Raw genomic sequence first — 23,763 nt, forward strand, 5'->3', positions numbered from 1 at the left:
TATTCCGCTTTTCCTCCAAAACCCATATTTCTAGATATATTACACACTAATAATGTTCTATGTTTATTTAAGTCAGCCGATTCATTCTTACGATGGCGGTAGTGTCACTAGTAATGCAAAAAAGTTTACTGTTGATATTCCATTCACCTAAAACTCAATAGTTCCGCATATGGTATGGGTCACAATTTCCTAGCTAAATGACTATCTCGTGCAAAAAAAAGAAACAAGTCTACATATTCTACCGCATCGTCTTGCTTGTTCCCTTCCGCCATTCAACTTCCTCCCTTCGTCCGCTTCTCTAAAAAATTCACAAGCGACGGCAGCAGCAGCAGTAACAGGCCAGCACAGTCATTGTGGCCGGCAAATGCCGCGCGTGCCTGACGTCGTCGCTGGGCAAGTCAAAACGGTTTTACTACCTTACCGATGTTAAGTATGCCATCATCCATCCATATAGGGTATGCCACAGAGCAAATTACATTACGTTCAGGACAAATAGAAGCGAGCTTCTTGCTCTACAGGTATGGCATACTAAGAGACGCCGAGACGCTTGGACACAGACATACGTAAACGGGGCTATTGACAGCAGCGGCCAAGCGCTAAGTATATCACACGGTGCTCGTGAGGAAACACACAGATTGTCACTCGGGGCGCTCACTCACCGCCTGTCAAAGAACAAACATGGCGGCTATACAAGAGAAAGGAACATTAAAAGCCACGGGGAAGGTAAACTAGATACCTGCTACCATTTAACTCCTCAGTCTTGACCAGTCTCTCTGCGTGCGGCTGTGCGCGTGTAGCATTAGCGTATGTCATCTTTGTGACGACGATGATGCGGCTACGGCGGTGGCTCGACAACCTTATCAAGCACACAACTCCAATTACGACTGCTTTGGCTGCCACGACCGTTTCAAAGTTTCCCCGCTACACCTGTCCGGTTGTCAACACATTTGGCAGCTGCCGGTCACTAAAGCCAGCCATTGGAACCAGTACCGTTATTGCTGCCGCCACAGTTACTACCGGCCAGCCAAGTAGTCAGCAGACTCTCTTTAGAGCCATTATCTTCTGTGCCACTTTTCTCACCTTTCAAGAAAACTTATGCCGGTGCAGCATTTTCGTGCTGGAAGAAACACTGTTTCAGCCAGTGACAGTGGCAACGACAACGTCTGGCATTTATAGCCAATGTTTCTACTATTGGAACCTTGCCTTGCCTATAAATAGCCAATTTATATATATAACTATTAGAAAAGTAGCAAACGGTTCAGTGGTGCGTGTGTGTGTGTGTCGAAAAATAAGTTAGAGGCAGTTAGAAGTTACAGGGTAATAATATTCTTCGTCTGTTTAGTACGATAAATAGCGAAACTATTTTTGTATATGAATCGTAGTTGACAACATCGTATATTCGAGCGCGGTTGAAGGTGGATTAGTAGAAAATCGGGTAGCACATTACCCAAATGCAAACCTATCCGTCTGCCTACTGCGGGAAACATCTTTGATGCACTTCATATCGGAAGAACCAACCCAAATAGTAACGTTGTGACGCCAATAAACTAGATCTATAAAAATAGAATAAATCTATAAATATAAGATAACGGCGAAAAGCTCAAGTGGCGCCATCACAAAAGCCATTCGCTTCTTCCATGCCACCTTTTAATACACAGTGGCACAAACTGGAATCAAAACCTCTTTAGGTTAGAGATTTTCCTTAAACTAGTCATCAAAAATAGCTCTTCCAACCCGACCGAAACTATGATCAGCTGCTATTGCTGTACAATACTACAACAGTGTTCACTTTTCACGCCGCTGGAATCGTTACCGTTCCTAAGGTCCTAACGGTTCGATACGTGCGCGTCTTTTGCCTAAACCTTTACCAAGAATTGATTCTTGGTAGACCGGTCGCGAATAGAGCGGGATTTTTCTCACCGATAGACAGTAAATGACATCAGCGACGTTGAGACTCAAACAAGGATTATCTGACATACAGACAGATCGCCGCCTACGAAAGACTAGAATAGACCGCTCTAATAAAAATACGTCAACAGCTTCAAAGTGCCCGAGAGGGAAGACGCACAGTAGGAGTACACGATGCCTCATCGTCACCCGCACGTGCGGCTGGAGCAATCCCCAATGACGACTCTCAACGGAAAACAGGACTTTTCCGTCGACGAATAACGATTACAGCAATTGCGCTACTGAAAAGGCAACAACTGACACTGCCTTTTGATCAACAGAGATCGCCGTCGGCCTGTGACAGCAGCGTCCATTACGTCTGCTGCCTTCAATAAAATCAAGCTTCTGAGCTCGGACTCTTCACTATTTTCACCTTAGCTTGGTAATTATGACGATAAGAAAGAGTAAGAAGGAACAAAGAAACAGTAGTGCGCAGAGTAATCAAAAAGGTATAACGTATGCATATAACTTACATCTGTAAAATGCTAGGGTGCAACAAGGTACTCGAAGTTTGCTTTGAATAAAATCTCGAATAACGAAGAGGCAATTTTATTTATAATTTAGCTTCGATACTGCGATTTATTAATTAACGGGTTTACTCCTTTTTCAAGGCAAGCTTGAGTAGCCGGCTGCTACGACCAGGTTCGCGCGTACCCAAGTCACGGTATGTTGTTTCCTGCGCATAGGAGGCGTGGTGCAAGCGGCAATGCTAAAGAAATCATTTCCGTTGTCAAGACGCAGGTATACGCAATATGTTGAACATGCCCTTGTGCCTATCGCTCGTTGGATGATCATCAGTCGAGCTACACGGCCCTTCACGACTAATTCGCTCTGATTGACGTTTGGCTTTCCGGGCACGTAAAGTGGACAGCACGCCAGTTACGTCCCTACCTGCCCGCCCCTGACTATCTGTATAAGATAAAATCGACCTCAGTGCTAGAGGGCACAAAGTAGAACGGACACATATCATCTGGATCCACGCCGCATGCTAGTGATAATAATAGAGTTAGTGTAACTTCTTGTTCAGCTCAGTATGGCCTGGAACTTAAGTTGAATAAACACTTCAGTCACGTTAATGTCTTGTTTAGTTAGTATCGCAATTGTGTAAAGTGTACAGATCGATGACAGTCACGCTACTAATGGTAATAGTGTTACCTTTTAGATTTTTCTAAAAAAGGTTGACTCATTGTGCTGCAATATCGGGAACGAAGTTATAAGCAAAAAGATATGGATTTTAGGAATTACTTGAAAAAAAAGTAGCAAGACAAACATGATAACAAATCACTCTTGTTTCCTTCCGCGATTCCTGTATATATAATCTGTTTCTGATACCACAATAATAATATATATAGGGGTGTTCGTGCGAAACCTACGAAAGTCTTCGATTCGCGCCAACGCTAATGTCGATAGCTCACAAGGCACTTAGTTTTATTTGGCATATCAATCGATACCATCTAATACGCCATTAATTTTATGGACTATTTGCGTTTTGGCTAAAACGGCACTTTCTTCACCCCTAATCAGCTGTTGAAACACGCTTCGTTTCACTAAGATGACCGTTCTACAAGCTCCATTTCTGGTCGCCTCCCAGTTCTCGTTGTCCCTATTCTGGGCGCATCGCGGGCCAAATGACAGCCATTGGGGCGTGCAGTCTTTTGCTTTTCCATCCGAATATAGAGATGCAGATGGTGCTGACGCATCGCAGGAAGACCTAGTGCCGGTTTGTGGCTAGAACAGAATGACACCAGGTCAACAAAGTAAATTTCTCCGCCTGATTCACCGTCTTCACGGCCGCCACATGCACCACTCTCATCATACATAGCGCTACTATCGAATAACGATGATGGTAACGCAATGGCTTTGACCCTTCAACGAGTTTGCCTTAGCGTAGCTGTTGTTAAAGCCGATGCTTCAGTCGCTGCCGTGGTTTGCTTCTGCCTGTGACTCACTTCGGACAAGAAGCTCTTTTCGTAACCCTTATATTCAACTATGGTAAACACATCTAGATAGGATCAGAAAATCAAGTGGATAAAAAGACACTTTCGTCAGTAGCGAATAGCGCTGGCATAGACAGACATTGACGGAGATACACAGCTTCGTTTCATCAGGCAGCAGGGGGGGGAGATTTTAGGTCAAACAATTAGGACACTTGATTACACGATATTGAATGGAGGTAACCGTTAACATATGAAGTAGTGTTGAAGGTACTATAAATAGTTATAAAATAATCCTAAATAAAGTATACAAACCTAAGAATTCTACAATCACGTATCTTTTTTCTGTCATAGCATAGAAGTAAATTTAAGTAGTACCAAATTTATCAAAGGCGTAACAATGCCAAGTTCAACCCTGGCAAGTTTAATCGCTCTTTATTAATTTGTTTAAGTTTGTTATTTTTTGTTCTCTCTTGTCTACCTAATCGTTTGATTCAATTTTTTGACACATTTACGTGACTTGACTTCAGAAATTTCGTACTAAATAATACATTAACTAATGTCTCTGTTTGGAAAATAATAAATCAGACGGGTTGTAGTGAACTCACAGAGACGATAATTAAGAGTATCCATTACCAGTGGTAAACGGTGTAGGCAGCTGTACCCACAATATATTATTTCTGTGATTGTTTGATTTTATACGAGGAAAAAGTCCAAAAATAGCTATAGAGGAACACGATCTATTTCGGTGGGCAGTACGAATTGGCCCGCAATTCTAATTCCAACCATCGTTAAACGAGCCGTCAAACATTATTCGCTCAAATATCCCGTATAGACAGCTTTCGATTGCGGCTCAACATCCCAACTTAAGATTTCGGTAATCTCGACTTGCTCGAGATAAGAAGATCACAGTATCATTCACTTGTTAAGCGACACACGACCATAAGCATCATCAGAGGGGCAAAGCGGAGGAGGAAGTACAATGCACAATGTTACCGCCTCCGACGACGCCCACCAACAACGGACGAAGGTAAAATTTACATCTACGTAGACTCCGCTTGTAGACAATTTTGCTAACGTACATCCATCGTCAGGTAAACAGAGGGCAAACGGCCCTGGCAAAAGTAGTCACCTAGTGGAGCCGGCTGACACTAATGTCTAATGTAAAAATTGCAATCGGCTATAGGGGCTTCAAAAGCTGGGCAAAGATCGGTCACTCCAACCCTGACGGGGACCTACAAGATTGTTTGGTACACATTTAGTTAAAAATAGTTGGCCGTTCTAGAAATATACATTGTTCTATGTGGTTATTGTCCTTAGTGAATTTCAAAATAGAAGCCTAGCGTTCCATAATAAGGGGAATTATGCGTCTAAAATAAACATTCACTCCTATCGCCGCGTGTTAGATATTCATAATGACGGCGGATTTTACGTGCATGGCATCGCCAATGCTAAGCTGTGTCCCATTTTTACACTGCTCTAATTTAGCTTTATTACGGTGTGCAAACTTTCGGCAGTTTCGATTACGTCTACTTACGATCCTTGTGGATTGTAATATTTCTTCCGACGCAGGGTACCTAGACCTTAAAAACGGCTCTGATATGTTAGAGCGTCAGCCTGACTATCAATAACTGTTCTTTCTAAAAAAAAAAAAACTAACTTGATCGATATATCAGTTATTCGGTCAATCACAATGTCTATTCAATTCAATTGGTTTACTAATTGGCTTTTGTTTTTCACTGCCTAGCATCGACAGTCGCTGTTTTATCTTTTCTGATTATTGGCTTGCTGATCGATCTCTGCCCGCATTCACGCCTCATGCTGCGCGCGAACGCAATTTGATAGTACCCCAGTGGCGACTTCTGGTGCCTGAGTAGGACGACAGCAGAAAGGAAGAAAACATCAGAATCCTACCGTTCTGCCTGTAACAAGTGTTCACGCATCTCCAACCACCATTCAGCCAACCAGTTGGTCTAGACTGGTGTCCACACGACTAATACGTGACCCGACGTGAATGCACGCATCTATAGTCGTCAAGCCTCATTCCGCGATCTGCAGACTGCGCCTGTCCGTCACTAGACACTGCTGGCAAGCCGCCATCCGATACAACAGTATGAGTCAAGCATTTCTGCTAGCGATGAACGTTTGCTTAGTTGCCGGGCTGGTTGCGCACTTTCATAACGCAAAGCCTACTACCATTAAGACGGCTATCAGCGTCGCTCGGCTAGACGCGCGCGCGGGCTAGCGCGACGCCCTCTGCTCCATTCTAATCCAGTCCAGTCGAGCCTACTCTAAAACCGCCGACAGCCGGAGCGCCAGCCATTAGCAAAATCCAGATCTCCAAGGGCGTAGAACGGGGAACGCCGGCGTTTACACGAGCGCCAACGAAGCCGCCGCGGTCATCGCACCAATAGCGATTACCCTAGCCGCTAATAATAGTGCAATAGCCAAAACGGCCATTCTACCTGTCCTAGACTCTTAACGCTGCTGATACGCCTATTGAATAGTAACTACTGCGACCAAGATTTAGCTAGAATCTCACTCTCGCCTTCTCTTCCTTTGTTTCACTCTGAATTAGAGCGGTTGGTCGTAAGGTGACCCGATTACTCTACTTGAAGGAACCACTACACCTATGGATATGGCGCACGTAAAGCGCACCATATGCTGCAGATTTGCAAAAAAAATCCTTCTTCGTCAAACGAGGCCCTGCCGCCTGACAGGGAAACTTAGAAACGAAAATTATGCGCTTAGCGAATTGTTAGGCCATAGCTCATTAAGAACGTATATTGCGTCGTCCAGTTTAGGCGTACCATTGTTACTATGTTTTTTTTTCAGATCAAAAACGGCCTTCAAATAAAGTTTGGGTGGAAGCAAAAGTATAACGCGAGTTGAGCTTGTGCCTTGAATAGTGATACGTTGTATGGTCTTTGTTCGGTTCTCGGTCGCCGTCTAAATGGCTCCATATGAAACAAGTGGACGAATGCCGCCAGAGCGTTGTTATCCTGCTGAAATGAAAATTGCTGGAGGGTGTTAAGAAGGAACGTCTGAAGAACTCACTGGTCGGTTCATTGCTTCGTTAGCAAGTGTTATTAATTCTTTCTCAAAGCGAACCGGATAAGGTCCGCTTTGAGAAAGCAGGGGCAGAAGTGGCGGCGGCAGCAGCAGCTGACGAGTCACTATAATCGGTGTAGTGGTGTTGTTAGCGGTTGTTTTTCTCGTCATCGTCATCAAAACAGCAGAATTAGTGATTATCTAGTGGTGCGAGTTGCAGCGTCGACGGATGCAGTTGTGTTCCACAAATTAGACGACGCGACGCGCCAGCCGACTTCGTGCTCAGAGCTCTGTTTCGCATCGCGACGACTGCAGCGGTCGCGTACGAGCACGTACATACGCACACATGCGCAGCTACACAAAATGCATACATCAATATCAGAAGTAGTTACCCGCCGCTGCACGACGGTAGCGACCGCTGCCTGTGCTTCGTCGTAACCGCACACTAGCCAGTTTCACACGCCAGCTGCAATATACCCACATTGCTGTCGACATTACTTGTATTCATATGTTTTCGATTTCAATGGCGCTGCCGCCATTGCCATTTACTTTCAGCGCCCTCATACGGCTGCTTCTTGTCTGGCTCGCGCAGCAATACCGCTATCCAGCATCAATCAATCATTTGGGCTATAAGGCAGTACTGAATCCGTTGCAGAACCATGAGCGGCACCTTCAGCAGCCCCAGCAGGGGGCTCGAGCAGCTACCCCGCTGTCACTCACAGCTTGCAGTAGAACATCAGTCAACTGACGATCCCCAAGGCAGACGGCATGGTATGTCCGTGCGCGTCTTGCAACAGCTACGAGCCGCTAAGGCACCAGCAGCATTGACAGTATATCTGTTGAAGATCTTCTTTATTGTTTTTTCTTGTCACTACGAATAGTTAGCTTATCGATATAGTTCGGATAGCGGCTGCTACTGCTGCCGAAACGGCTACCAATAAGCGACAAATGATAAGTAAACGGCTAATTTGTTTTGCTGTTCATCCACTTTACTGCCTTCTCTCTCTGTCACATGTTACGTCTCGCTGTTGTTGATACTTAGCGGGACAAGTGGGGTGCGGATTAGCCTGTGACGACGGTTCGGTTCTGATCGTATATACCCCAGCGGAGCGAGGGAAGGGAAGGGAACGATCGGCGGATTAATGGCGAACTGTCGATAAAGCGCCTAGATTCCTTTCAGCGACAAATTGACCAGTCGCCTAGTTGAAAATGATTCGTTTGGCCAGCGGCGACTAAAGAAAAACACAATTACGAAGATGGTGAACTGTTTTTTTTTTTTTTTTATTGTTATTGTAGTACCGATTGAGTAGCAAGATCGGCGACATTCGTTTGACATATATGACAAATAGTCAGCGTCAACTGAACAAGCGGCGAACAAAAATTTTACCGTACTAATAATAATGGTAACAGTAATTAAGCGAAAATTATGATGACTGTAATAAGAACCGCCACATACGTTATCGGTTATTTACGTAGCTTGCTGCGTCTAATCAATATAGAGCGTATTATGTAAGGAGAACGATTATAGATTGGACTTTCAAATTCAATTAGACCACTGTGAAATACTCGGCGAATGAATTGATCAGGTTTTCTGGACTCGGAAGTCAGTTGAATCGGTATCATACGAAAACGCTATGACATCGTTTCTCGTTTTCTCGACAACAGTTTACTACTGCAGATTGGATGATGTTCAACGAACGTTGAAATGAATTAATAACACTCCCTCCCTAAAGATTAGTTGGGCGCTTTTTTAAACGATCGAATATAAATTAGCCTCGTTCCCATTCAAATAAGAAAAAAACCGGATAGGACTAAATTACACAATGGCGCTTTCCCGAAATAAAGACAAAGGTAGACGGCGGCTGGCCATGCGCATTTGATCACCCTACCGTAAACCATACGACTGCCACTGATAGCTAGACGACGCCAGTATGAAATTGGCTCAACCAACGAGCACCTCCCAACGAAAAAATCTATTTCTCGTTGTTGTTTCTCCGAACTTTTTACTCGTTCTAAAGTATAGGAGTTAAAAAAAATTGCCAGGTAAACAAGTTGCATCCGATGAGTTGAACTGTAACTTAAGCCGGGTATAAGATCACGGTCGTCATATTGCTTCCTAACTCTCCAATAGATAATTTACCAGTAGTGTTCTTAAGCTACGATTAGAATGGGCCTGCGTCCTGTAATGACTTTTACATGTTTGCTTATCCGATTTGTGGCGTATCGCATGTCATTATAGATAGTTCTAGTCTAAATGCATTATAAATAAGAAAACCGGGCAATGTAACGCCATTTCCAACTTTATAGCAGGGTAATATAAATAAGACGATGATTCTTGAACTGCTACGCTCTACTGAAGTAAGTGTCGTAAATATTTCGCATGTTAATGTGGCCTAGAGTTCAGCGGGTTATCTCGCCCGCGAATCCTAGTGACGATGCTTCCAGCCGTCAACAATTCTGAACAATTCGAAGACACGGATGCCGTGTTACAAGAATATGGCTGGTATACTGAGTGTTTTTGTCAATTGAATCTAGTACTGAAGCCATCGCCAACGTAAATCATTCCAACTGCGTACGCTGCTTAGATACCTCTGCCTGTTTTAACGTTACTGAAGTTGTTACAAGGTTGAGTATACTAACGATCTATTCATTTTAAATATTGTAATTTCTTCCTCACGTTCTTCTTCTCCTCCAACGAATACGTCTACTTCTCGTTCACCATGTTTTCAAAAACATCTCGTTACATTCTGTCACCAGGCATTTCCCTAGATGGCTAGCCTTCAGCAAAAAACAAAAATGTGTGTACACTTAGATTCGAACCTACGCCACCGCGCGTCCTCAAATTTAATAGGCAAACACTCTACCAAGTACGCTGGCTTCCACCTTCTAAACACGTAACACCTCTTCTACAGTACGCAATATGTTTCTAGCTCGTTTTTTTATCACGAGGTCGATTCAGGCAACATTCTTCTACCTCTTCTTCCATAAATAAGTCATCATAAAATTTCGTCTATTCCGAGCTATACGCTGGTAGAAAACGCACATCTTTCTGTATCACTATTGCGTTTTCACTTTTTTCTCGTTGTTATTTACTACTCTAATTTATCTGCAGCTTGTTTCTGAATACTACTCACGGTGGACGAAGTGGCGAGCGTTGGTGTGTCGTACTGCCGCTGCAGACTCCTAATGGTGTTACGGGCGACATTGTATTTGCGGTGTCGGCCAAGCAAGATAGACTTAACGTTTGACGTCATCATCGCATTTCTGCCTAACGCGACGATATTTGGTCGCCGCAGTTACCGCGAACTGCCACCACCGCGAAACGCCGCCTGACAGACAACTGGCAATGATAAACACCGGCGACAGCGAATTCAGCCAGAAGACCTAGATGCGTCTGCGATAACCTGCTCCTGAGAACCTGCCCACGGGCAGAACAAGTTGGTATGATTGTTCTCCTGTATCCTGTGCGTGGAGTCAATTGGCTAAGGGGTTTTCTCTGCGACTGCCACCACGAAGTGCTCGGTACGGTACAGTTCTATCCAATTCAATTGCGAGAAAAAACTGATGACGTCGAGCCAATCCAAGGACATCAATCACATCCAATTTTCTGTCCTTTCTTTCTCACTCAGCTTCTTCTAGTACTCCTTGCCCAGCCGGCTCTTGGTGTTTCTCTGTAATGTCACGCGCGCTTTGTAACCCATAACTATTTATGGCCACGATCATATTCTCAACACTATAACTGCAACTATTTTTGCGTGTGTGTAAGCGACGTAACGCTTTTACGCACATAGAAAACACATACGCACAATGCGCACACACATGAGGGTTTGAACGGATACGACTGCGGCCCACACACTTCTACCTACATATATATCTATGCGTCTAATGTTGACGCGCTGATTTCACATAATTGTAGCTAAAAGGAAGCAGTTCACATGACGGCTTTAATCATTCAAACACTATGGCCGCCGGCGCTGAGATTATTCAGAAACACCCACATCACAGACACACACACACACACACACAGTGCTACATATAGTAGACAACTTATGCCGCCATATAAGTTGCCTACTGAAGGCGGATCGTCCCCGCGTGAAGCACGATGCCACATACACGCTGGAATCTATCAAGAGGATACGGGTACGTGTAGAGTGTAGTGATTCGTGAACGCTGGTGAGGCTGTAGGTGAGTGTTGGCGCTTCCGGTTTCGTGCTGATGCGTAGGGCATGTGAATGTAGCGTTTAGACGCGTACCGTAAGACTTCTGTCACAACAACATGTCAAGTGCGTAAAATCGACGTAGAATGACAAGATTTCTCATAAGTTCTATTTGTTTTGATAGATATTCTAGCCAAAAAGTACACCTCTGCATCCGTGTTATGCTAAGGACATTACAATCTCAGACGCAAGATTCACAGTGACGCATAGGAGCTGTAAATGCACTTACTTCTCAGATGTCTAGCGGGAAGCCTTCTCTCACATTCGGCTTGTACAGAATCAATGATAGCCATTATGAAATGAATATATTCCATCGATTGACACATTACGATCGATCGTTTCATACAAAACAATGACCATTGGTGAGAAAGTCAACACAAACATTTTACATAATCTAAATGCTCGATCAATTTCATAGTTATTTTTGTCACTAGCAGACGTATTTTTTCTTATCCCGTCAAGCCCAGCCATCTAAATGAAAGAGGCTGGCTAAGGTAGGCATCTACGACTTGCACTTGTTAGCGGTGTAGCAGCATTATCCAATGTTAGCGTCCTGACCGTAAAAACGATGCTCAAATTGAATGATTGTATCGGTCGTCAAAAATAGCGACTTGTTTTCAATATAATAAAACAGCCCCAGTCGTTCGTTCCCTACTACAAAACACAATACCCTCAATTTCACCTATTCACTCTCCTGGCTATTTTCACTGTCGGCTGTCACGGGAAAATCATTTGGTGCCACGTAATCAACATAAGAATATCAGCCCGGTGTCGATATTCTCGTGAACGATAACAATGTCAGGGTGCAAAAAATTACCCACTTTGCAATGTTTTATACTAATACTGTGTTAGGTTTTATACGAGCAACGATTTGATGAAGACTTTTCTCAGAGGCAAGCGAATATGTGTACATTAGAGACAATATCCATGTTTCAAAATAACAATTCAAGGTCCGTGAATCACTGTGATAGATTTTCATTGTTGACCTGTGAACAAAGCGGCTCACAATAGGACAGATGCGCCGGGTAGATTAGGTACGACGGCGCACGTTCGACCTTATTCGATCGCCACTACAATTAACACCAAGGACCTGTGTGGTATACATAGTTTCCGGAAAACCAGTTCGTCGCCTGCTGGATCGTCCCAATTTACTCTACCAAACAAAAAGTAACGAATCACTTCCCGCTAAAGCTGATTGACTATGTTAATACCTGTCACCTGAGTACCCTTCGCCCTTGCTCGTAATCGTAGCGTTTTCTTTCTTTATGTTTGTCGATAGATGAATATGTTAAGGAAGGGCCAGAAGCACTTGATCAAAGTTACGACCCTGACCAATTGCGACGCCACGGCACCACCATTCAGTGATTTTCACAGATGATGAACAGCTGACAACAAACGAAGTACTTGGTGGAAACTTTGATGATTTTCAACAATGAACCGAGACATTCTGATGGCCTATTATGTAGCAGGCTATCACATATACAATATCGGATTGGAGGGGGACGGAAGGGGGGTATTCAAGAACTAAGACATTTCGTCTATTTTTCGCAGCGTAGAGTCGCCTCATATTTAACAACTGATTAGCTCTTAAGATCCTGTCGACGGCAGCAGCGGATGTAACTGTCGCCGTTAGATATCTAGCGACTATAAGTGCTAGAACGCGAAATAGCAACTTAGAAGAAAAACGGTCAACGGAACGTGAACTAATAGATAAAACAAAATACCGGGTAAAATTGTTTGAGAAAAGGTAACACTAAAGATCTAAATACAGCTGTGCCGAAGGTCGTAGCTGCCTTTCAAAGGCTGAGTCTCGGAGCACAAAATCCTTCCTTAATATGTTACTAAAACGGCAACAATAGGCTAAATGGAATTACGCTAAATAAGCCTGTCAGTTGTTTGCCTCCCGCAGACGTTTAACACGGAAAAGGTAATTTAGCGTAGTTAACTGTGAAAACATCGTTGATTTTGGTTATCTGCTTTTTCGCCTGTGAAAACCGGACGCAACCCTGGCCGTTCGGGATCAGGATTTTTACTATTTCTATAGGGGACGTGATTGTTGTTGCTGTCGGTGCTAATATTGCTACGATTGCAGTCGTTGAACAATGCGCCCCAATGACACCTATGCTTATGTAGTGTGGGGTGACGAGAACCCCATGGTCCGTTCTTTCATCATTGTAGGTGACACCGATTCTGACATCAACACAGCTGTAGGAGTAAGTTCGATCGTTGTGAGAGCTGTTGAGTAAGCACCTGTAAAACAACTGTTCAAGATAAACTCGGGATCAGAACACAAGGATAAAAAGGGCAAAGTAGATGTGGGCGAATGGCAAGCAAGCTATTGTCAATGCAAAAAGTACGACATCATGAAGTTAGTAATAATGGACACCATATTGTCGCTCGCAACAACAAACTGAAACGCGTTGTTCCATCTACTACAATACTAACTGTCGCCCATTTATATCTAAAGACTGTCGTTTTCATTGATGTAAATGCAGAGGAAAGATACGCCTGTTGTGTTATTTAGAAGATAATGAGTTGAAAAATACGTCAGGCGTTCTATACACGTTAAACGAAATCGGCATTTTCGTACATTGAAGGCGAAGATTTTATCGTCCTAGTGCAAGCGGAGTAATATCCGTAGCCATTACGACCGAATGCGCGTCTCGGGCTCAGTCAATCGCAAGTTCACTGCATAATGTAGCTATATTTTTAAAAAACTTTTTGGTTTACATATATAGATTACGTTAATAGGTGTTATGCGCGTAAGTTGAGGATTTCTTCATGACTCGAGAGCTGTATGTGAACATAGTCACTATCTAACTTTTACTCTACATGAAACCATAATAACTAAGCCAATCACCTGCTATTAATGAGGCAGACAAGAGGAAAGAATAAAGAACGCTTGGTAACTTACGGAGTGACAAAAATCGTGACTACTATGGCCAGCGACGGAAGCAACAACACAGTTACGCTTAGAGCCGGAATCACAGCAGCAACGACGTCGATGATCCGAGTGGTTGGTTTGTTAAAAGATCAGGTCAGCGACGAAAAAAAAAACGCACGGGCCAGAATGCGCAGTGAGCTAAGCTGTACAAGAGGTTCCGCTGCCGACTGCAGAACGAGCAGCACTATCATCTCTGCTAAGACCCTGCTGACTCTGCAGATGCCTGTACGGTCGGCTTTGTTAACGAACGGTCAAATCATAGGTATTTCAAATGGTCGGTGACCACAGATATTAGAAGCTATTACTACGAGGGCATCAATGGCTGGTTGCTAGTTGACTACGGAGGTAATACTTTAGCCTGGTCGTGGTCGTAATGATGATGGATGAAAAGGTCCTTATTTTATACTTGGTCATATTTCTGTGTAGTATTTATTGTTATTTTAGCCCCGTTTTCTAATGGGAAAAAATCGGAGGGCGACGGAAAATCAGAGAAACGAGAACCAGTAGAAAAAAGAACAGGCAGTAAAAAATATTGGCGCCTAATTCAAATTGCCGATTGTTGCTGCTACAATTGTCGTCTGCACACGATATGATATCATGGAAGGCTAGGAATTGCTATCGACGACGTCTGTAGAACGCAAGGCGATGCGATGGCTAATCTTAGAAACGGTCAGTGTGCGGGTCGTTTTCGATTTGGTATTTCGTATAACTGCTGCTGCTGTTGTTGCTGCTGCTGTTGTTGCTGCTGCGACTTCTGCTGTTACTTTCGAAGAAAAGTGGGGTATAGAGGGGAGCATGGACGATAGGAAGATAAGCCCATGCGAAAAAAAAGACAAGTTAAAGAGAACCAACCCTCAAGCGTGGAGCAGAAACAAACACAATAGGAACACAAAGAACAACAAGGAACCCGGTAAAAGCTTTAAGAAAACTTGTATCTACTGACACTTGTCCATCATATCCGACAACGGCTGAATCGATATTGCTGCAGCTGACGAAAAGAGCTACTCGCGGATTGATGAATCGAGATACGTTGTTGCTAGCGTCTTTACGAACAACAAAATAAAACCACAGCCCCCACCATAACAACAATAATAAAATCAAAAACTGAAAAAGGTGCGCTCCCATATTTCTCTTCAACAATGGATTGGTAACGGTAACGATGTGATACACCACAGGTGTCGTTTAAGCGATAATTCAGTGCAATCAATCGACATATGTCATAACTCACGCATGTACGGACGTACGAAAGGGACAAAATATAGAACCGTCATTTCACAAATGTCATACAATCGAGCATCTATATAGAGATCTGATGCTGCAGGTTGTTTTGTACGCAGATACGACAGAAACGGTCAAAATTAGGTCCCATATTGCCCTTACGAGGCTAGTTTTTCTCTAAAGTACGGAAACGTATATGCGGAAATAAATGAATGAGTTGACGGATGCCACATCTGCGTATAAAGGGTCTTTGTGCTTAAGGCCTGAATTACTTTTTTCTATTTCTATTTGTCTATATGGAATTTTTTTAATTCTCGGAAAAACCTGTCAAAGGTGAGGTTCGCTAAATTCATCTTACCAACGAAGTATCAGTCTACAAGTAGTTTTAGCATAAAGGATTTTAATTGATTCCTCATATAGATGTCTATTTTTGCTATATTAGCTTTTAATGAACTCGGATCATTTGCACGAAAACCTTTTATATGTTTATGGCAGTAATGTGTCGCATTCAGCAACCCGCCACCTTTACTTTTTTGTTTTTTTAATGCATTTTTATACAATTTTCTATCTTCTTATCGAACATTTTAGCATAGGCGAACTGTTGACGACCGAACTCACTGAGTATCTTCCGAAAACCTTGTGGATGCTCTGTTATGAGCATGAAGCCTAATATCAAGCGCGGTACACTACGAGCATATAAGCAGCTGTATAGTGACCAAGATAAGCATCCCAAAGCCACATAATAAGCCTATAATCTTAGTGTGCCACGTTCTTCACCGTGGATGTTTTCTGCTATTAACTCAACGTTGCCTGTGCAGTAAATTTACAATCATTAGCAGGATTAGTCATGTATTTTGCAAACTAAACCACAAGCTCACTCCTTCAGGCGTGTGGTAAATATTGCCCTAGCAGCAATGAGAAACACGAAGCTTTCGGCCTTCGCACTACTTCGCACCTCGATTTCTGCACCTCCTTCACTATTGGCTGCGGCCTTCTACACTTCGAAAGGCCCAACAAGCCGATCCTTCTTAGAAATAAAAGCTTCATGTAAATTCATATGGAGCTATGTTCCTGAGGTGATTATTATCTAAATGTAGTTGTGTGGCCATTCGTATGCATACTAACTCGACTACGAAGCTATATATGGATTCGATGTTGGCCTGAGCCGAGCGATAGGAGCGACAAGCAAAATTATCACACGGCTAAATGTAGAATAGCAATCTTCGCTGATAATGCGCCGTTGCTGGACTGTTGAAGGCGTCATCTATTCCTGAGACAGCCTAACTCCTCAGTAATTACGACGCTATTCGAAGTTCGAAGTTGAATTAAATGCGGGCACAACTACAAACTAGGCATACGCCGGTAGTCGCCTGTCCTAGACACTTCATTATCAAAAATTTCGCGCAGAAGCCAACTTTTACCATCATTTCCATTCATGTCACCAACTGCAGCTATCGGGTGTAAAAATCGAGGGCACAATAGAAGTCGTCCGGCTCCATTACGCCTACTTGTCTCTCACTAGGATGGTCCGCTAGCCCCGTCGACTAATACGGAGAAACAACAGTCTACGCCAAATCAACTGAACGCTTTAAGAGAACTGTCCGCAGAACGAACGATGTCCAGCAAATATTATGGCGTCTGTTCCAACAGGTGTGTAGAAACAAACAGCCGCAAGGGCCGCTTCACAACATCATGGATCAAGTGGCAAAGTGGATAAGCGCAGCATAAGCAGTACGCTGTATAGATATACTATACTGAAAAAAGCAAATTAAGGACAGCATGTATAATAATAGTAATAACCACTACTAAACGACTGGGTCGGTAGGCGTTGATGGTCTCCGGTAGGGCATCTTAGAGAAGGTTTTTGTTTTATTAACATTTTCTGTAGCAGCTTACTGGATGAATATCTAAATTGTCTTACGCCCCGTCGCATGTGCAGCGACTAGACCCTGAACGAGCAGGCCACCCAGTCTTCATTGTTAGAACCCGTCGAAGAAGGAACCGCACGTACCATTGCACCATGTACGTGCAGTTTACAACATCTAACAAACATTATACAGTTTAAGTGCATTGTGTAGAATGTATGTATAGAGACACATTCGAGTGTTTTTGAGATCAGGCATATACCCGGCCCATTAAATTCGATCGAGACAATATAGGGTGACGATATCGCAAGTGCAATAGTCAGTGTTGATCCTACAGGTGCTGCTGCTATGATCACAGTGGCCCATTGCCGCGGCCGACTGTATGCGCTCGTCTCATACACTGATGCGTAACTCACGACAGATAGCCTGACAGCTATGCAGATATAATAACAATAATACAAATTGAATACACAATTTCACCCTTGGCTAAAAACTAATAGTTTTTAGCCAAGGGTGAAATTGTTGTCAGTTGTTTTTATGGTGTTAGTTCGAATAAAGCACACGGACGCAAAGGAATGCTGCACAAATCAGTACAAGAGAGGCGTTTGCTGCTTTTTTTTTTTAGCACGGCTATCCGCTGCTGCTAGTGTCTATCTGTTGTTGACGCTTCTCCAGTCGTTAAGCCGGTACAGATAATGTAGTAAATAGATTATATATGCATAACCCATACGTTGATTACCATTGCTATGCACTGCTCCCGCTACTGTGCTATACGTGCTCTACTCCACGGCGACGTCGAGCGATCTATAGAAAATTTGCTTTGCAGTGACTGTACTGATGGCGATAGCTCTCGACTAAAGCACGGCAACGTCGATACGGTGGCCGCATACGCGAAGAAAAAAGTAATAGCCACGTCGAGGTCGAGCAGAAGGAAGCCACTTCAGCGAAAAAACAAAGAGAAAGCAGAGTGAGACCCAGTTTAGCAGCAGCTGCTGCTGCTGCTGCTGCTGCATTTCTCGCAGCTACTTCCTTTGTGTGCCTGTCGTGCACGCGTGTGTATGCGTATGTAACCGACCGTTGATTACTATGTTTGAATGTTCTGACAGGAGCTTGAAGCTCTATACGAACTAAGCTTCACAAATATGCATAAGATGCTGGTCCTATGGCTTTGAACGTAGTCGTGGTCAGCACATATATTGCTAGTGGAATGAGTGGTGATTTACTAACTTACGATTGTTGAGCGAATTAAACAACTCCACCCGCCCATAGCGGCTACAGGAGCATCGAGTGCCCCACGGGAGCCACAGAGATCAGCATTGAGTGAAAGGCGTCGTGGTGGTTTGCATGGACATCTTCGAGTCAATGTATGTTAAAACGCAAAGCTGGCAGTGGACAGAGCTGACAGTCAACCAATTTCGGTCAGCTCTAGCTTTGGCAGCCATAACACAAATGCAATATATGCGAACATAATAGAACACTTGAGTTAAAACAAAAAGCCAAACGTTCTCGTGATAAACTGACACGCGGCCAATTCAACAATCTGGGAAAAGCCAACTGCTACAAGATTAACATCTAGTATTATAGCATTAGGAAAAGAACCGAATTTTCAAAAATGTCGCTGCAGTATTTTTTTTTTATAAAACTAACGTTTGTCTGTGCATCAACTAGATCAGTAGACCATGTTTCGGTACCGAAATTGCACAGCTTAGCAGACGTGCTGTGCTGCCAGGCCAGCAAGAATGATGACGTGCATATGATAAATTATTCTATCTAAATTGCACAATAATTTCCCATCCGGTATTCTAGCTAGACCCCCGCCATACTCGTGACCGCTCATAGAATCGCTTCTAAGCACAAAGAACAGACGGACTCTATCGATTTAATCCGTTTCGATGGCCTATTTACTCGGCGCCGTTCCGCTCAATTATTTTCTCATTCTACCTCCAGATTGTTAAGTCTTTCGATTTTGACTTTTTCGTCTAATATGCTTCTCCTGCTGTACAGAGCTAAGCGCTAGTTCAGTGAGAACGACATCTTTTCTACTGCTGCTGCTGCTGCTCGTGCCGTTCTCAGCACTGCACAATTTCATTGTGATCTTTCGATGAAACGGCGCTAGTCGTCTCGGCATTTCTTGACAGGCAAATATGTGTATAGCCTCCTCTGTCACTGACGAAGAAAGTCTTCGTTTAGTGGGCTGAAACAGTCCAAAGTCGGGGGTCTAGAATACAATAGACACACACAGAACAGTGAAAGACAGTAGACCCACAAGACGCGAACTGACGTCAGAGACAGCGTCGGTGAAGACAACTCATCACGTACAACCGAGCAGACACTATCGCAATTCAGCCCAGACAGGCAGATAGACGCCCAACAAAACTTGAGCTTGATGAAATCCACCAACTCGCTAGAAAGTTGCACCATCTATGCATGATATGTTAACTATATAATATTACGGATATTTGGCGTTTACGCCTTGAGCCAACGACATAGCTTAACGTAACATTGACGCCAGAATGGAAGTACGATACAATGCAGGGCATAAGGGAGGAAGTGAGTGAACGACCAATGCTGGTGGATTGGATGATGCAAGCTAGCCACTTATAATTATATGGTAAGCTTTTGAGCTTAAGTCAAACGACACGACACAAGTTCACGACAAAAATGCCTTTTATAACTTAGCGCCCTCGACGTTTGTCGTCATCCTTGTCTTACGAAAATGAGCTGTCAGTATAAAAACTCAAGACAAATGAATGTCCAGCCAGCAATTATCGTTTGTCCAAAGAATTAGTAATTGGACTATTGTCTGCCAATTCCACGTTGCTTGGCATGGCTGACTACGCTGGTACATGGGTACATTACGAGATTTGACGATATATTTCAGTTCGTTGGAACTTATTAAGTTCTATGCCCAGCTAGTTTCATTGCTGTTGTGTCAACTGATAAGTTAACATAGATTTCCGTTGATAAAGTTTCAAATCACCGTCGTCGTTATCGTGGCTTAGCTGTTCATTTTTCTCTTGGCCCAAAGTTCTATTCGAAACAACGTTAACGTAACGGGGGCGTTGCTTTCAGTACGTGTCCGCGTGTATTGAGTAAGGGCTAACTTAGTTCCCAGACGATGTCATCTTAAAACTGTATGAAGAACCGAACTGTAACACATCTATAAAGAACCGACCATCTGCCCCCCTTTCGAACTATTATCTATTGCCGTCCTGTGCAGGCAATACTTGCATATAAAGAACCAGCATCCGTCTTCATTCCCCGTAATTTTCGCCTGCACCTCGTTTTTCAATTGCTTCACAGGTCTTCAACTATCGCCCCGCAGTAGTGACGAAAGCAGCGTCGGCTACCCCCATAAAAATCAATTGCCCTTCTCGCGCAAATTTTTGCTAGAGCCGGTACTCTTTCGTGACGCCGCCTGTCGACAACTTAATTTCGTCGTTCTCCGACCAGAGGAGAATTTCAGTCGGATCCAAATTTAATACTGGATAAAATACAGAACAAAAATAAATCCGATCACTATTCGTGCTATGTTAAACAAACATTACGATTGATCGACTGCTACGGCCTGCTTCGCTGTTTGCATTTTCAACGATCGCAAGGCATTACCGGCAAACTATCACATCTTCAAGTCTTCCCCCAGTCTGATGGACTTTGTAAGGTACCTATAATCATAGTACGTTGGTAAGTACAATTTCTACCTTATTTCACCAACAACCACAAGTAGAATTGAATAACTTTGGTTAGCTAGCTACGACGAAACTTATTTACCCGGATGTTTAGTGTTGTGAGCAAGGCTAGGAGACTTAATAATCACGTAATATAAAGGTTATATATACATATGTGTGTGTGTGTGTGTGTGTGTGTGTGTGCGTGCGTGCGTAGGTGTGTGCACATATAGGTTTTATGTGTGACACCTTTGCCGTTTATCGCCTGATTTCGGTTCGTTGCCAATGCTAAGCATCAAACTGATCGATCATATGCGTAAAATCTGTTGACGGAACGCCGCTATGGTGCTTTACAGTTCTCATTGTTGGCTTCATCTAATCAGGTATTCTTCTTCTGCTTATTCTCCTTATGGGCTATATACTATATATTCCAATCAATGCGATATTAGGAACGAGAATCAACATGACACAGCTAGCAGCCAGCTTCTACGAGACAACTCGATGTGATCCGAATTTCGCCATTTCTTTGTGAATATATTATCTATATGATAATATGTGGTGTGATATGGGAACAGCGTCATTGTCTAGGAACAACCAAACGACCCACATTAATATTCACTGGTAAAATAGATGCAATATGCCACTCATCCAGTTCCAACTTGAGCGGCTACAATAATAACCAGAGCTGCAGAGGGCGTTCAACAAACAGAGGTCCTCTTTCTAAACTAACAGGCACGCACACCTCGAATATATTACACATTTATGATACTATTTTTATATAATTGACCTGACAGACATGTTTTTTTAATTTCAGGTAGAACAGCGACCGCGGCGACGTTGGCTCGGCAGTCGATCACGGTATCAAAGACGCAGAATCAAGATGATGAATCGCTAGCCCTAACCGTTACTAACAAACAGCTGCTGCTATTGCCGTTGCCGTTAAGATAATGGTAATAAGGAGAAAAAAAGTTTGTCACAGAGATTAGACCTAGAAAGGATGAACAATTTGAGTGTAGCATCTCATTTTGCCCCACCTTCCACAAAACAGCTGCACAATATGGCCGTCTAAACATATTCTAATGTATATCGTATTAGAGAAAAGAATCACCTGAAACTTTCTCTAATGATGTGCCAACACGTGATCATGCGCTGCAGATTTCATCCGGGTTTTGCCTTCTATTTCTAAATCTTTAAGCGAACTTCTCGCATTGTAATGTATTGGACTACCCTACACGAACTAATTAAACAGTAAACTACATAGTATAGCGGATGATTCTATGTTTGAACGAGTCACGCATATATATACGCTTTTTTAATGACTACACTAGTTTGGTCGTTGGGTGAAATTCATTTATTTCAGAAACCAAATATCCGCAGCGGGTAAACATTCCCGTTTTGTTAGTTTTTGCTTCAAGAGCCCGGTGGAAAAGTATCATCGTTTTCTAACGGCAACAGAAATCGGGCCGCGTCAGGCCCAACTGGCGGCAGGTCGAAGGCAAGCACGCGGTGCGTGAAGCCATGTTTCGTACTGTCCATCTGCGCTCAATGTCGTTTCCCATCGACTGCTCTTTTCAAACAACAACAATGACATCGCAGCAGTAAACACGAATTACCGAAAGTTAGTAACACACACCTGCCGTTCGACTACTATCGATAATTCCAGCATATACTTCAAAGTCAACAACTGTCACGCGAAGCGCAAATGTTTCTTACATCTTCAATGCTTCTGAAGCGCGCAGCTGACACTGACTATTTGCTACATAGTGCTTACATAAACAGACGGACGAATTTCGGTGTTTCCAGAATAGCTGTTGTGACGTGGTGAGGCGATGTATAATGTTTACCTTCGAGGGCTTTTTGATTTCAAATATAAAGTATTTTGATAGATATTTTTCTATGAGCTGCTGCTGCAGCATGGCTGCAACGCAATTAATAATGGCTGTATACTTAAAATTGCTATCTATCATCGTTGTCGTCGTTTTTTGCTCCTTACTACAATATCAGTTGTTGAATGACGAGCGAAAGAAGTCAAAGAAAGATGAGCACATGGCCAAAAGCACGAGACGCAGCCCCAAAATACCTCGGAACTGGGCGGAATATTACAGTACTGTGCAATTGGGATGATCGCAACGGTACAATATATGGCCGTTTCAATCTAGCCGGAACGTTCTGTATGGCGCCATTGCGCAAACTAAACTAACTGGCGGCCGTCTAACAGACATACCAACCGTTGCTGCTGTAGCGCAGGCCGAATCACAAAAAACACAGCCCCCCCCCCCCCCCCCCCCCTGGCTGCTCTTCTCCGAGGTGACCAACGTCGTCATTTTACCACCGCTCCCCACTGCTGTTGGCGCTCACCATTAAATGCTAATTTATGCCAGAATACCATCCACGCATAAAGGGCACACGTAGCTTCACTAGGAACACTTAACAACAACGCCAGCACTAACAGCGACGACGAACAATTGCCATAGTCTCACTGTCTCGTCCAAAATCGTCGCCATCCTGCGGCCAAAGTGTTCGCGGTGCTTCTAGCTGTGGCCGCGGACATGATGCTTGTGGCAAACCCTCGATTTAGGCGAAAAGACCAATAAAACCAACGAAATTACGAGAAGGAAGGCGAGACCCTGCAATAGCAAACAACGAACGACAAATTGCAGAGCTACGACGAGAACAATGCTGCTATTGATAATGTTGTCGTTGTTATTGTTGTCGTTGCTATTCCATCTCTTCCAGATGCTGGTGAAAAAGCACTATTCTAGTTCTTCACTTCAGTGCTTCATTTTTCCACTTTACCTGACTGCCCTTATCTTCGAGGTATTGTGGAATCTGCTGATACGTTGTTGTTGTTCCGTCGTTGCCGTTTACGTTATGGCTGCCGCCCTCGCAAGACGAGTCTTTGAGGCCGAGCCGCAGAAC

General features: G+C 43.5%; 1 protein-coding gene and 1 long non-coding RNA gene across 8 annotated transcripts in view; one reads left to right on the plus strand and one right to left on the minus strand.

Annotated features, from left to right (window-relative positions):
* baz (par-3 family cell polarity regulator) overlaps positions 1-23,763 on the minus strand; it is a 116,592-nt gene that overhangs the window by 20,787 nt on the left and 72,042 nt on the right. For 2 of the 7 annotated variants that reach the window (XM_022788039.2, XM_022788041.2), the window contains exon 2: positions 10,067-10,603. The exons of the other annotated variants lie outside the window; for them this stretch is intronic. In XM_022788039.2, coding sequence (XP_022643774.1) covers positions 10,067-10,189 — 123 coding nt within the window. In that variant the 5' untranslated portion in view covers positions 10,190-10,603. The remainder of the gene's footprint in view (positions 1-10,066; positions 10,604-23,763) is intronic. 7 annotated transcript variants of the gene reach the window in all.
* On the plus strand, positions 413-3,023 carry LOC147758596 (uncharacterized). Its single transcript, XR_015319420.1, has 2 exons — positions 413-2,329; positions 2,559-3,023. It is a non-coding gene; the product is annotated as an uncharacterized LOC147758596 (long non-coding RNA).

The sequence above is a fragment of the Varroa destructor genome, unplaced genomic scaffold (genome assembly GCF_002443255.2).
Source record: "Varroa destructor unplaced genomic scaffold, Vdes_3.0 BEIS01000001.1, whole genome shotgun sequence".
Classification (NCBI taxonomy): Eukaryota; Metazoa; Arthropoda; class Arachnida; order Mesostigmata; family Varroidae; genus Varroa; species Varroa destructor.